Genomic DNA, 13438 nt, shown 5'->3' on the forward strand with positions numbered 1-13438 from the left:
GTAATCGGAACGCCCCCAATAATTGACCGGATTCAGATTTCACGTCCCTGTTTGAGATACCTACACCTATACATACCTACTACTGTTCTTTCCTGAACTCTGACTTAATCTTGACATCGCTATCTCCCTTCTGTCCCCGTCTCCAAAAATCATTCCGACCGACAGGACCAAATTTTAAATCTCAGCGGAACCATTGACTCGGTACTCCATACGAGGGCAGAAAAGTCGGGAAAAGGGCGACGGGTGCTTGCAGAAGGTTTTTCCCAAACATGTCGCTTATCCAGGTCCAAGGCCAAGGCGGTCATGGCGTAGGTATGTGGTCCAGTCATTGCTCGTGCCTCGATTTTTCTTTCTATTTTCCAGCTTGCCTGTTGGGCAGAGATAAGCGCTCTGGCATGTGTCACCTGTCCCTCGCACCGACTCGCCTCTTCCTTACCATATCAAATTAGATCAAATCAACGAAACAACTCCTGTTTCAAATCCTTCGTACTTGATACAAGACGACATGGGCCGCTTAAAACGCTCCCATAAACAACCAGCTCTTCGCCCTTCCGCTAACAATCTGTCTTCCAAAACAGATTCACTCAGACAAACTTCCCCTGGCCTCACTGCAAATCTACCGTCCAACAACCCTTTTCGCAATCGTGCCGCATCACCAGCCCCGTCTCCTGTCACCACCACCTTCAACATTCCAAGTACTGCTCCCGAGAGACCAATCTCTCGAAATCCTTTCTTCGATCAGTCAGACAAGAAAGACGCGACAATGGTACAAGTGACGCAGACGTCACCTGAGAGAGGACCACCGGCAATGACTGGGAGATCATCACCAAGGAAGCCGCCATTGGCTGGACACGCCGTGGAGCTTTTTGTGAGTCGGTCGCTGCTCATCTCGATCAAGATGACGTTCGGTTGATGCTGACCCCGCGTCCTCTAGGACAACCTCACCCTCAACGATGGGCCTTCAAGCATCGGCGCACCACCCAAAGGCATGCCTCCTCCATATACCGATCGTCCCCCACGATCCGAAAACCACCCTCCAAAGCCTACCAATGGCCTGTCGGGACACCGTCCATCACGATCCCAGGAAGATGAAAAGCATCGACCACACACGGGAAGAAGACCTCAAGCGCCGGAGCAGGATATCTTCGCCGACCCCCCAGACGCGAGAAGACCGCATAGACGGCCCACAAGACGGAATTCGGATTCGTCCATCGCCAGCAAGCAATTGAGCCCGGAAGAGGAGGCGAGGCGGCGTCATCGCAAAGCGCGAGAAGCCAGGCACAGGGAGAGAGATAACAAGGGCAAACCACCAACGTCGAGGTCGGGAAAGCCAAATCGTCGTATAGATGTCATCGATTCTCTTGATGTCACAAGCATCCACGGCATTGGCAGTGAGTGTTCCAGTCGACGGTGTTCTCCATGCGGGATCTCACGCTGACCATGTCCATAGTGTTCCATCACGACGGCCCCTTTGATGCCTGCAACCCCCATCGCAACCGCAAAGGCTCGGAACGTGCACCAATGCAAGCATTCGCGAAAGACTCTGCCAACAATACAATCGGTGGCTCTGGTCCAGTCCACAAAGAAATCAACTTCGCCCAATTTCACGGCCGTGGCGACGAAGGTTTCACCGATTTTGCAACCTCGGGGGCTGTCAAACCTCCAGCGGAATCTGGAATCGAGTTTGAATCTTACGCAGGCTCTAGCGCTCCACTGAGAAGAGGTCCGGGTGTACGGCCAGGCGTCGACCGAACATCGAGCTTCAACCCCACTGCTCGTTTTGATCCGGTCCATGGCGAAGAAAGTCTGGGTCTCGGTACCAGCACATTTCTTGAGGGTGCGCCGGCAGCTCGTGCAGCCATCCAACGCCGTGAATCCGAGAATGATCAGATACCGGGCATGGGCAATGGGGGTGGCCTGGGCAGAAAGAGAAGTTTGGCCCAGAAGATCAGGGGCATAAGCAATTCGAATCGCGGGGGTGCTTTTGCTGGACCGGCGAAAGTCACCAGTCCAAACGGCTTCTACGAACGCACCACTAGTCCCACAAGTGCTGGAGAGGTACAAAGCGCAGGCGGCATGCCCAAGATCAAGCAAACCAAGAACCCGTTCTTCAATGATTACGATGACGCCTATGAGAAGAAGGGACAGAAGATTCAGGTTGCCGAGCAACGAAGGCGGAATGGTAGCATCGGAGGTGGTGAAGAACAGATCAATGCCAGGGCTAGAGCCATGAGCAGTCCCAAGCGTGCGCCTACAGGAGGGATGCTGGAGCGAAGGATCACCAACGATGGAGCTTTCGGTAATCCGGCGGAGCCCAGTGGTGGCGGTGGATTCTTGAGCAGGGTTAAGAGTTTGAAGGGCGGCAAAAGGGTGAGACCTGAGAGGAGAGAATATTGATGAATATACGCTGGTGGTTCTAGACGTGATGGGTGTAACGATAAGTCTGGGCGAAGGTCGATGGGCCATGAATTGCCTGGCTGCAATGTTGCTTGGACAAAAACCCAGGGGCGTATGGTAAACCTCACAGCGGGCTGATGGGCTTGTCAACATGGCCGCAATGAGTCTGGAATTACGAGGGTAGGGGAGGCTACTTTGGCGTTCCCACGAGTCCCATATCAGGATAGATTGGACAAAGACAGGACCGAATCACGAATCTTTTCCCTTGATGAAGTTTTCCTTCTTTTGTCAGGCTTTGGACAGAGACAGGACCGAATCACGAATTTTTCCCCTTGATGAAGTTTTCATCCTTGCGTCAGGCCCTGACTTGGTGATGTGACCACAACGCTCGTAGACTTCAAACCCCGCTCTCAAACCCACGTCCGCTCCCCAATCCCCCCCCCCCCCCTCCCCCCCCCCCCCCCCCCCCCCACAAACTTATTCCACAACCTCAGGCGGATTCCCCACCGGCCTAACCATCCGCTCCAGCAGCAACCCGCGCGCCCGCTCCCGGCACTCCCCCATCCCGAGCGCCAGGTAGGCGAGCAGGGGCGGGTGGCCCACGTACGAGGCGCAGCTGTCCCGGTGCACGTTGGCCGCCCAGTCGTACTTGGTCGTGTCGGCGTGGCCCGTGCCGACGTAGCGCGCCTGCAGCGCTTCGAGTTGTTGTTGCGTGCGGAGTTTGTCTGCCTGGGGTGGGGTTAGGGGGGTTTGAGGGGGGGGGGGGGAGGGGGGGGGGGGGGGGGGGGGAGGGGGGGGGGGGGGAGGGGGGGGGGGGGGGGGAGGGGGGGGGGGGGGGGGGGGGGGAGGGGGGGACGTACCATTTTGGGTTGGGAGGGAGGAGGGGGGTTGGTGGGGATAGAGGAGAGGGAGGAATGGAGTGAGTGTCTGTTTGTTGAAATATGAGGGGTTGTCGAAGTTGCGTCTGCGGGTCAGATAGGAGGGACTGTTAAAGTTGGAATTGCAAGTTGATTTATTTGTAAGTTAGTGCAAGATGCACTACGGAGCTTGCAAGTGCAACGGAGTGAGTTTTCTTCACTAGCGGAACGGGTCCGCTTTGCAGGTCTTGGCACGATTTCACGCGTAACTTTTTGTGTCATCGTACTGAATAATGGAAAGGGAAGGTCTGCCGAGGCTTGGCGACACAAGTATCTTTGATGCTCTCCGCATTCACACCTAATCAAACAAGTGTTCCACCTACCACTCATCTCCCAACACTGTCACTGTCTGTCTGTCTGTCACTCGCAGAAAGAGCTTCGCAAGATCTTGAGTGCGGGCCGGGTAGCAGGTGTGCACCGACTTGACCAGGCGAGCCAAATCACAAAGCTTGGCGCTGCAAGCTGACAGAAATGTGCCCCTCACACAACTCGAACCTCGCACGGACGTGGCCGCCCCGGCGAATGAGCAGAGATGATTGGCTACCGTTTACGAGGTACTTTCCCGCTGAGGGGCACCAGGCTGCAGCAGCCTTTCTGTAAAAGAGAGAGAGCTGTGTTTATCAACTCCGCAACCGGTTCTCCAGGAAGATAGCCAGCAACGGACGACAAAGATATCGTGGTCGTCTCCTCGATGGCTTCCGTCGAAGAAAGCGAAAGGACACTGTCGCAGACGGACACACTCAACCAAGAACTATACCGAGAATCAGTGTCTGGTCACTTGAAAGAGGTAGAGCGGCTATTGGACAACGGGGCGGACGTCAACGCTTATGGTGGACAACGTGGCAATGCACTTTACGCGGCAGCAAGTGAAGGCCTCGAGGAAGTGGTGAAGCTACTACTAAAGAGAGGGGCGGACGTTAACGCTAAAGGGGGAAGTTATGGTAATGCACTCCAGGCGGCATCATGTTCATAATGTGGAAGTGGTAAAGCTGCTACTAGAGAGAGGGGCGGACGTCAACGCTCAGGGTGGATTATATGGCAGTGCACTGCAGGCGGCAGTAACTAAAGACCACGAGGAAGTGATAAGGCTGCTACTAGAGAGAGGGACGGACGTCAACGCTCAGGGTGGATTATATGGCAATGCACTGCGGGCGGCATCATCTAGAGGCCACGAGGAAGTGGTGAAGCTGCTACTAGAGAGAGGGGCGGACGTTAACAATCAGGGTAGATTATATGGCAATGCACTGCAGGCGGCAGCAGCTAAAGGCCACGAGGAAGTGGTGAAGCTGCTACTAGAGAGAGGGGCGGACGTCAACGCTCAGGGTGGATTATATGGCAGTGCACTGCAGGCGGCAGCAGCTAAAGGCCACGAGGAAGTGGTGAGGCTGCTACTAGAGAGAGGGGCGGACGTCAACGCTCAGAGTGGATCATATAGCAGTGCACTGCGGGTGGCAGCAGCTAAAGGCCATGAGGAAGTGGTGAAGCTGCTACTAGAGAGAGGGGCGGACGTCAACGCTCAGGGTGGATTGTATGGTAGTGCACTGCGGGTGGCAGCAGCTAAAGGCCACGAGGAAGTGGTGAAGCTGCTAGAGCGAGGGGCGGACGTTAACGCCCAACGGCTGCAGGTGGCATCATCTGCTGAAAGTCACGGGAAGTATAGGTGGGTACTGCCAGACAAAGAGGGGGACGTCAACGCTCAAAGTGAACAATACGATAATGCACTGCAGACGGCATCATACAAAGGCCACAAAAGAGGCGCCTTTCAAGTAGCAGCTGAAAGTAATTTGGGGTTGGGCGAAACCACGCAAGTGCCCTTACCCGAAGAGACGCGGGACGATAGCTCTGATTCTGGATCCGAGATCATGGGTGATCACGATGAAGACTCCGGAATGGGCGACTCAACAGCGACGGGGGACGACAGCTCTGGATCTGGATGCGAAATCATGAGCGATGGAGATGAAGACCTCGAATGTAGCGGTCCAACACCACCACAATATGATTCGCCGTTAGCGAGCCTCAGGGATCGTATCTCCAAACCGGTGGAATACTTTGACGGACTCAGAGCTCTTGCACATCTCGTGTATCAGAATTCTACGCTGCAAACATATAGCAAGAGCTACTCGCCACGGACGGTAGTCGAACAGGACAAATATTCCGAGCCCTGTCCTAGGTATCTTGGGTCTCTGGAACTACTTGCGCCGGGCGTTTTTGACCCTATATCTGATTCCGATGTTGTGCGAATTTGTCAAGACGCAGCTGTCACTCACAACGCCTTCGCACGTGACCTGCTTGAGATATTGGAATGCCGGAACGTCAATGCGCAGACCTACTCGAACCTGAGGAGGCTGCAACTTCATGGCTTCTGCTTGCAGAAACTCAGCATACTGACGATTGATCCCCATCGCCACAATGTAGCCAGACTACTGCCCATCGATATTCAGCATATATTACAATTACTGAAGGAGATCGAATCGGTTTTGAGAAAGACTGCAGAATTTGCCCGGCATGCCCCACCTTCCGTGGCATCGGCTAAGGTGCTTTTTGAACAGGCCTTGGGAGAGCAAGATGATTTACTCTCATCTGTCCCTTGCTGCACGAATTTTCTGACTACTCTTGGGCTGGACCTAGCTACTCCTTCCGTCACCAGAATTAATCTCTCGATCCCAGCAGTTCTGAGACTTGTGGCTAACACTGTTGATCTTGCAGTGGCAAGTTACGCTGGAGCTCATCTAAGTCGATTTGATGAAGAGTATCTAGGAGAAGACATTGCTGTAATAGACGTTCTAGGCCCATTCGCGTCACTACACAAATCGCAAATCCCTTCGATTAAGCTGAGCCGCTGTCAGTTGCAGTGCCTCGATGCGTTCCATAATTCCCAACCTGTGTGGGTCTTTTCATGGAGTGACTGGGAGCCCCGCGGCCATCTCTTCTTATCTACCAAGGTTGAGGATTTCGCAGACATATGGGGTCCGCTATGGAAAGTAGTTGACCCTAAGGTGCATAGTTCATGCACTCGATATGTTGTGGGTAATGGATGTATATACAAATGGAAATCTCAGAAAGCCAGTCCTCGCCTTCTGGAAAACGAGATATTATCTCACTGGATTTCGAATACCACAATCGAACGCTGTTCGGAGAATTCTTCGAACAAGGAAGAGCTTGTCTTTCCCGATAGCATAGATGAGGGTTTCGATGGCAACGAAACTTTGCTCATAGGAGCGGTGGCAGCTGGCTGTGAAAGACTGGCTTTGAAGAGGAATTGCGACTTCGATCTTGACAGAACAAGAGCAGCGCTGGATTATGATGGTAGAGTACAAATGCTTGGGACTGTGAAGGAACACACTTACAAAGACTCGGAGACATATCAGCTCCAGGTCGGTCACAATGGCGTCAATGCCAGTGCATCGAAACAGTACAAACGGCGTGGCCAGTCTTTGAAACAAGCATTTGTAGAAGCTTGGACAACCACTCCAGAGCTTCGTGATCCGCGACTCTTGCAAGACTTTTATGGCGTCGAGGTCTCCTTGTGCACGCAAAATGCTCAGAGAATACAGCTAGGGCGGATTCTTGGCCTCGGCTCCATGTGTCAATACCTCAGATCCTTCAGATGGAAAACGGACTCTGCCAAGCAAGCATACTTCGATGCTTTGGAAGGCTTTCGAGAGGATAGTGACGCCTTACAGCGTACATGGGAAAGGCACGATCAATACCAGGATGATTTTGGCCGGGCAGTACTAGTTTGCCTGAAAGCTCTTGAGAAGACTGGTATCAATCACCAAGGACAAATGACTGCATTTTTATCTTCTCAAGTCACAGCGAGGCCAGAACTGATTGCTATGGAACCCAGAGAGCATAGCTGGATCGGAATACTGAAAGACAGCGAGAGTAGTTGCTGCATGGCTGTCATTGGAGATGACTGTCTTGAATTCAAGCACGAGCTTGGTTCTACTTGTGGCCAATCAGGTCGCTCTGTCCTCCGAACGGCTCTGGTGATCAACTGCCGGAATAAACCACGTGGACTCTGCAAAAAATATGCTTACAGCCACGAGGCCGCAGATGGGTGGAGTTCACGATGGAGTGTAAGAACTATGGCCATCAAATCGGACGTATGGCTCGGCAAACATGGCACTCTGCGCCTACTGTCCCATCTTCCTGAAGGCACGCTCTTGATGGATTGGAGAGCATCTCCCATCACCACAGCGGTGAAGAACCTCATCGACAAAGAGAGACCCCATCGCGAGTATTCCGAGAATGTCCGAAAAGAAGCGCGTCATACAAGACCAGTCCCTCTTTTTGTGATGTCGAATGCAGAGAATACTGTCTAAAAGAATAGAGCTACTGTGTGCAATTTGAGATGACGGCTCCATCTGTCCACACTTGTGAACGTGGCTCATGTACAAAGGGGCCAGAGCTGACATGTGCGATGCCGGCCTCCGTACATAGATGAATGCAACACGAGTACTTCGATACCCCACACTTTGCTGTGAGAGAAACATATGTTGTAGTTCATTTGCGTAAGCGTGACCGATCTTCGAAACACGGAGAGTGCCAGACAAACTGCAATGCTGCTGAGAAACTGTCCCCCTTCGCAAATCACTTCAGGCTCACCTGTAGCGTAAAGCGGCGCCCATTTTAGGCTTGAAAGGGGTTGAAGCCAGGGCATAGTTGGTTTGGCGACCTCGAACAATATCTCCATATATGCCGCCCTGCTCACGGCAATAGAGACTAAAGGTCTTGCAGGTCGGCGAGCATACTGCGGCGTCTCAAACCACCTCCACGACATCTGAGATGGACACACCTCCCTCACCACCACCACCACCCTCGAAACCGCAACCGCCAACACAATCCAGCCACCGGACCGCCGAATCCATCCCTCTCAACTCGCCCCTCCGAACCCACCCCAAACGAGGCCTCCCTCCCACATTCGCCTCCACCTACCCCCACGGCCACATCTCCGGCCACCCCCGCACCGCTGAGCAACAAGCCGCCTTCGACGCCCGCAAAGCGGAGATCCTGCGGACGATGGGCAGGCAGGATATCGAAAAGGCATACGAGGATGTGGTGTGCAGGATCCGGGAGGAGCTGGAGGAGAGCGAGAGGCGGGGCGGGGAGGTGGAGAGTGAGATGGAGAAGTTGAGGATGGAGAGGGAGATGGAGCGGCGGGTTTGGGGGAAGTTGAGGGGGATGAAGGAGAGTGGGGGTTGAGGGGGTTGTGTGGAGGAAGGGTTATTCGGGGGGGAGGACACGGTCGTTGAAGATGCACACTGTGGTGGGCAGGGCGGCATGGGTGCGGCGATGTTTGGATGGATACCTACCAATATCGCACGACCCATCCCGCTCAATTACGGAGGCGGGATTTGCAACTCGGCTGGAGCCATTGTCTCTGGTGCTTATTGGGAAGCAGGATCCAAGACGCCCCCAATAGTATGGCACGCGTGTGCACTTTACATGGACGATTCAAGAGTCTCGATCAGTCAGCCGCACTCGAGTTCTGTACATCCTTACTACCATGTACGATGGGCGTCGGGACCCCCACTCCCAAACCACCTCACGCGCTGGCCTCGTCAGAATGTTGGCGACCATCTGCACTTGCACTACTACTACTATGCCCAACTGACGTCCCTGAGGGTATCCCACGCTTCGTTGTTGTCGACCTCACCATAATCCATCTAACGTCTGACTCTCGCGAGCTCTACTCACTTCAATACACAAATCTACTTTGTGCGTCCTCGAGGATCAGCTACTTCGAGATACGCTGCCACTGGGTTTCTTGCCAATGCTGGTGCAGAGACAGCCTTCGCATCAGATGATGTTTCTGCTACTTTGGGTAGCGTCGAGGCTCAGGTTGCTGGCATCGTCGTTACCTGGACGCGTCATTTGATATTGCATGTGGGCACTGGAATTAGACCCTAGGAATGTGTCCGTGCTTGGGTGACTTCGATAACCACAATGATCACGGTGGGCTGTTGAGATTACGGGTTCCAATTTATCTGCGATCTAGACCCAGGGGAGGTATTGCACGGATGATTGATCGAGTGCGTGGTGTGCTTGGGGCAAGACTTGATTCCAGAACTACGTATATCGAAGCTGGCGAGCACAAGGAGTTTGCAGATCAGGACTCAATTTGGAATGGTGCACTGACAAAAATCTGCAATAGAGTCTCAGAAAGGGACGTGGAACGAAGGGTGCTCAATTTCGTAGATTCTACGTGCGCACCATATGTGACAGTTAAGATAGTCAATCAGCAGACGCTAAACCTTCTGCGACACTGTTCTTATATCCTTGGGGCTCTCCATTGCTCCAAAGCTACCAGCTATTTTCCCGATCCTCAGACCGTTGAGTTCCACCCCAATTGAAAAACCACGGTCGAAGGTCCCATCGACCGTATTTCCGAGGCAATGGCTACTAAGGCAGGGTGTGATTGCTATGCTTTACCGAACATCCTCCGCGCCCAGCAGTGTTCTATATGGTAAGAAATTGTCGACCACCTACTCATATGCCTTGACCGGATGCAGGAGATATCTTGCAATTGTTGCTAGGCATCACGAAAAGAGCATGGTTCCCAAGGTTCACAAGTACCAGATAAATTAAAAGAGCGGACAGATCCACAGCCAAATGAGCCTTCCGTCCTTTTTGTCTAATACGGAAAGCAAGATTCGTACCTCTGGATTTGCCAAAAATCGGACAAGTCCGCCAAGCATCTGGGCTTCTTTGCATTCAATCAATGCCATGGCCTCCTTCATAGCAGATTGGTCTTCCGACATTGGGAATCAGCCCTAGTAAATCCCGTTATAACGCAGATGACGAGTTTTCTGACACCGAGGCTTCTTGTTTCCCGAAGTCCACTACTATCACCTCTGAGGCAGGAAACAAAGCTTTTGACATCAAAGCTTTTCCTGCTCCGGATACCGCTACCGCCATGGCCATTGCTCCCATCGCTGCAGAGCCAGCTGCTAACACCGAAGCTGCCGAAAAACCGGACAAGACCGAGCCGCTCGCTGAGGTCCCAGAGCCTGAAGAACCGATTTCGACTTATGAGTTTGTCTGGCGTTGCGATCATAACCTAGTCTTCGTACCGCAAGAAACAACGCAAAAGGATTGGAGATCTGACTCGAAAGAGCTTGTTCAATTTTCTATACTTATAAAAGAAACTTCAACACAAAGCATCGACAGCAGCAGCGAAGAAACCGACGACTGTGACACTTACATACCCACGCACAGAGCCGAAGTCCGCCTTCTCAGGAATAATGAAAAAAGAGTGACGGTTGATTGTCGCTTCAATGAAAGTTACAAAGTGCTCGCGGGCGTAAGGTTCATCAGGAGCAAGTCGACAAACGCAGACGGTACCAGCTGGCCATTCTTCGAAGACTCGAGGAGACTTGAAGACTTGGCCCTACGTCTGAGCGATGAACGAGATGAGAAGGGTTATTACTACATTGAATTCGTAGTCCGCCAAAAGTCCCACCGTGACTCCAGCGACATGCCACATCTGACCTTTTAGGAACATGAAAAGTCGTTGATGATGATGAGAGTGAGTCGCTGAGTTCAGCGAGGAGGAGCTTTGAGGTTGGTTCATCGCAAGACTCCGGAGCCCTACGAGATCGAGGAGACTCCTGAGGTTGACGACGTTACTGAGATTGAGGATGACACCGATTTTGATGATCTCACTAATATTGAAGAGGGTTCCGAGATTCTTGAGACTCCCGAGCTTGAAGACGTTTGGGGGTTTATGGTCTTGTTTAGTAATGACATGTGGTAGGATTGTGGTGTTCGGAACGTACCCTATGTTGCACGTGGGAGGCTTTGGAGGAGAGGAGAGTGGGAGAATGGATGAGACGCAGCGTCGGCACTCGGGGTTTGTATCCTCGTTGGCCCTCGACCCACGAGGAAATGCGAGACCCAAAAAACCTGTCAGGCAATTTTGTTCCTGTCACTGAGGTGCCGCCAAGCAGGGCTCCTTTAGCATGGGTCAAGTCCTGGGTTTCTTGAGCCGACAATATGTAAAAGCGTCTTCAAGCCCAGGACTCTACCGTTCATTCGGTTTCGAAGGAATCCCTGCCACGACTTCAATCCTGTAATATCTGATCATCGTTCCTGGAATATGAGAATCATACAGTGTTCTCGGTCCACTGAGCCTCTGCCCAATCTTCCTTTCCGAGCCGCAATTTCACAAGTTCATAGAATATTCCATACCCCAATCCTATGCGTATCGAGCAGGAAAAGAGCAAAGGATTGTCGATTTATTTTCGAAGGCTCAAGGTAGTTTGAAGACTTTCCACAAGTTTACAGTCTTCAATCCTGATAACCATCGTCACGGTCCTTTTCAGTTCAAAGCACCGCAAGCCCGCGGCGCGACACTTGCCTTCCTCAATACTCCATTTGGAGCACCTTTGCCATAAGGTCCCTTTGTACTTCTTTGCACCCACCCAGCGCAAGCCATTTACAAGAACCACCTTTAGCACCACGGCAACCATACCACCACGACGCCACCCAGACCCGTCCGTCCGTGGACTGGGGCTGTTCCAGCGCTACGGTCACACCAATAGCCATGATCCTCACCCGTGGCTTATCAGAATCGCCACCAGCTGGTGTTACAGATCAGAACAGACAATGCTCAAGCAGAGAAAACCAGCCAAACAGTCGTTGCAGAAATGAAGACATATTGCCAAGCATTGCCGTGATACATACACAGAAACCACAGGATGTTCTCACTCGCGACTGTACATACTATATAGAGACAAGAAAATGATAGTACTATGAGAAGGGCGAAGTCCTTTCAAATGTGGTGAGCAGGGATCGTAGGCTTAGCGAAATCCAGGAGCATAGTATAGCTCCATAAGCAATTGTGATGGTGCACAACGTTCCGGTTAAGATACCTTAATCCAATCAAATTCGTATGAGTCTATAGACGAGACCTTGGCCTCAAAATGTTTCGCTAAGAAGCTACGCTCGACTGCATCCTCGCGGCAGGACTGCCGTAAACGAATCACAAAGCATGAGGAGAAACTGCTTACTATGACGCGAAAAGCGTTTCATATACCACTCGTTTAATCGTAACTAGTTTTATAGCGGAGACATGACCGGTTGAAAACTAATTCGATGACTCGACCTGTCCAACAAAAGTCGTCCAAGCTTCAGCAAGGGGACAACCAGCTAATTCACAACAGTAAAAAACAAGCGAGGAGGGATTGTTTATCAACAGGCATTGAAGCCATCGTGGAAATACAGGTGCCAAGGTGGAGTCTCGATGGTGTGCTATGCCGACACTCTACAACGTCAACGGCATGATTGCCAACCGTTTAAAGTAAGCTAGCATAGGGTAGAGTATTCGTAGCGCCATAAAACTTTTTCTGTTTGCGGAGCCGTTGCGCTTTTCAAGAAGAGCAATCTGTGTTTTAGATTTGTATCGCATTTACACTGGTTAGGGAATTGTGGGTTGAACGAGGTCTCTCGAGGGATTATTTAATTTATTTTAATCTAGTTTATATATTAAAATAACTGACCATTTTCCATCGAAGCGAGACGGCGTTAGTGGTTTAGTGGTAAAATTCGTCGTTGCCATCGACGAGCCGGGGGTTCGATTCCCTCCTAACGCAATTATTTTTGCGGTTTCTATCCAAAAATTTTGCCCATCTCAGGAGTAAAGGTACCGAAAATTATTCAGAGTCATGGCACTTGACAAAGGCGTGCTTTTTGGGAGTTGAAAATTGTGCCGGGATTTGCCGAAATCTCGGCGCTAATGAAGGAGGCTTGGCATTGCCAAGTCCTTCGAGTCTATTTGTTTACATTGGAGGGTTCGTGAAATGTGTGTTTTCCAACATAGGTCACTATGATTTCGAAAATTACTTAAGATGTCAAGAGTTTGACTATCTTTGATCCACGCCATCTCCAGAACAAAGCTATTAGCCTATTGCTTTTAGTCCTAACCAGTACTCTACTAGGTAGCCCCACGTTCGCTTGGCAGTTGCAAGCGGACATTTTCAAACAATGCCCACTCCGGACACTCCCATGACGTTGACGGGGTCGAGCTTCGTCAAGGCTGTGCAGAGTCAGGCCGACCACAATCTCGCTCTGTCGGGCTCCTGTAATGCAGCATTGATTTAGCTAGACATGCCCACGAGCGC

At 51.8% G+C, this 13438-nt stretch overlaps 5 protein-coding genes and 1 non-coding gene across 6 annotated transcripts; 5 read left to right on the plus strand and 1 right to left on the minus strand.

The window, feature by feature from the left end:
- Positions 1-269: 269 nt before the first annotated feature.
- On the plus strand, positions 270-2397 carry HO173_004548 (uncharacterized protein; the record flags this gene model as incomplete). The annotated part of the gene is made up of 4 exons (XM_037306471.1): positions 270-312; positions 579-868; positions 935-1391; positions 1451-2397. 4 exons carry the CDS (start codon positions 270-272, stop codon positions 2395-2397), a joined length of 1737 nt encoding a protein of 578 aa, XP_037166409.1.
- A 477-nt stretch (positions 2398-2874) lies between these two features.
- HO173_004549 (uncharacterized protein) lies at positions 2875-3260 on the minus strand (the record flags this gene model as incomplete). Its single annotated transcript, XM_037306472.1, has 2 exons — positions 2875-3126; positions 3258-3260. 2 exons carry the CDS (start codon positions 3258-3260, stop codon positions 2875-2877), a joined length of 255 nt encoding a protein of 84 aa, XP_037166410.1.
- Positions 3261-4005: 745 nt separating this feature from the next.
- On the plus strand, positions 4006-7639 carry HO173_004550 (uncharacterized protein; the record flags this gene model as incomplete). The annotated part of the gene is made up of 2 exons (XM_037306473.1): positions 4006-4200; positions 4244-7639. 2 exons carry the CDS (start codon positions 4006-4008, stop codon positions 7637-7639), a joined length of 3591 nt encoding a protein of 1196 aa, XP_037166411.1.
- A 463-nt stretch (positions 7640-8102) lies between these two features.
- Positions 8103-8519, plus strand: HO173_004551 (uncharacterized protein; the record flags this gene model as incomplete). Its single annotated transcript, XM_037306474.1, has 1 exon — positions 8103-8519. One exon carries the CDS (start codon positions 8103-8105, stop codon positions 8517-8519), a length of 417 nt encoding a protein of 138 aa, XP_037166412.1.
- Positions 8520-10233: 1714 nt separating this feature from the next.
- Positions 10234-11073, plus strand: HO173_004552 (uncharacterized protein; the record flags this gene model as incomplete). The annotated part of the gene is made up of 3 exons (XM_037306475.1): positions 10234-10761; positions 10816-10845; positions 10897-11073. 3 exons carry the CDS (start codon positions 10234-10236, stop codon positions 11071-11073), a joined length of 735 nt encoding a protein of 244 aa, XP_037166413.1.
- Positions 11074-12839: 1766 nt separating this feature from the next.
- Positions 12840-12910, plus strand: HO173_004553. Its single transcript has one exon. It is a non-coding gene; the product is annotated as a tRNA-Gly (tRNA).
- Positions 12911-13438: the final 528 nt, after the last annotated feature.

Source organism: Letharia columbiana, assembly GCF_014066305.1.
Source record: "Letharia columbiana isolate WasteWater2 chromosome Unknown Sc0000012_s0, whole genome shotgun sequence".
NCBI classification, from domain to species: Eukaryota; Fungi; Ascomycota; class Lecanoromycetes; order Lecanorales; family Parmeliaceae; genus Letharia; species Letharia columbiana.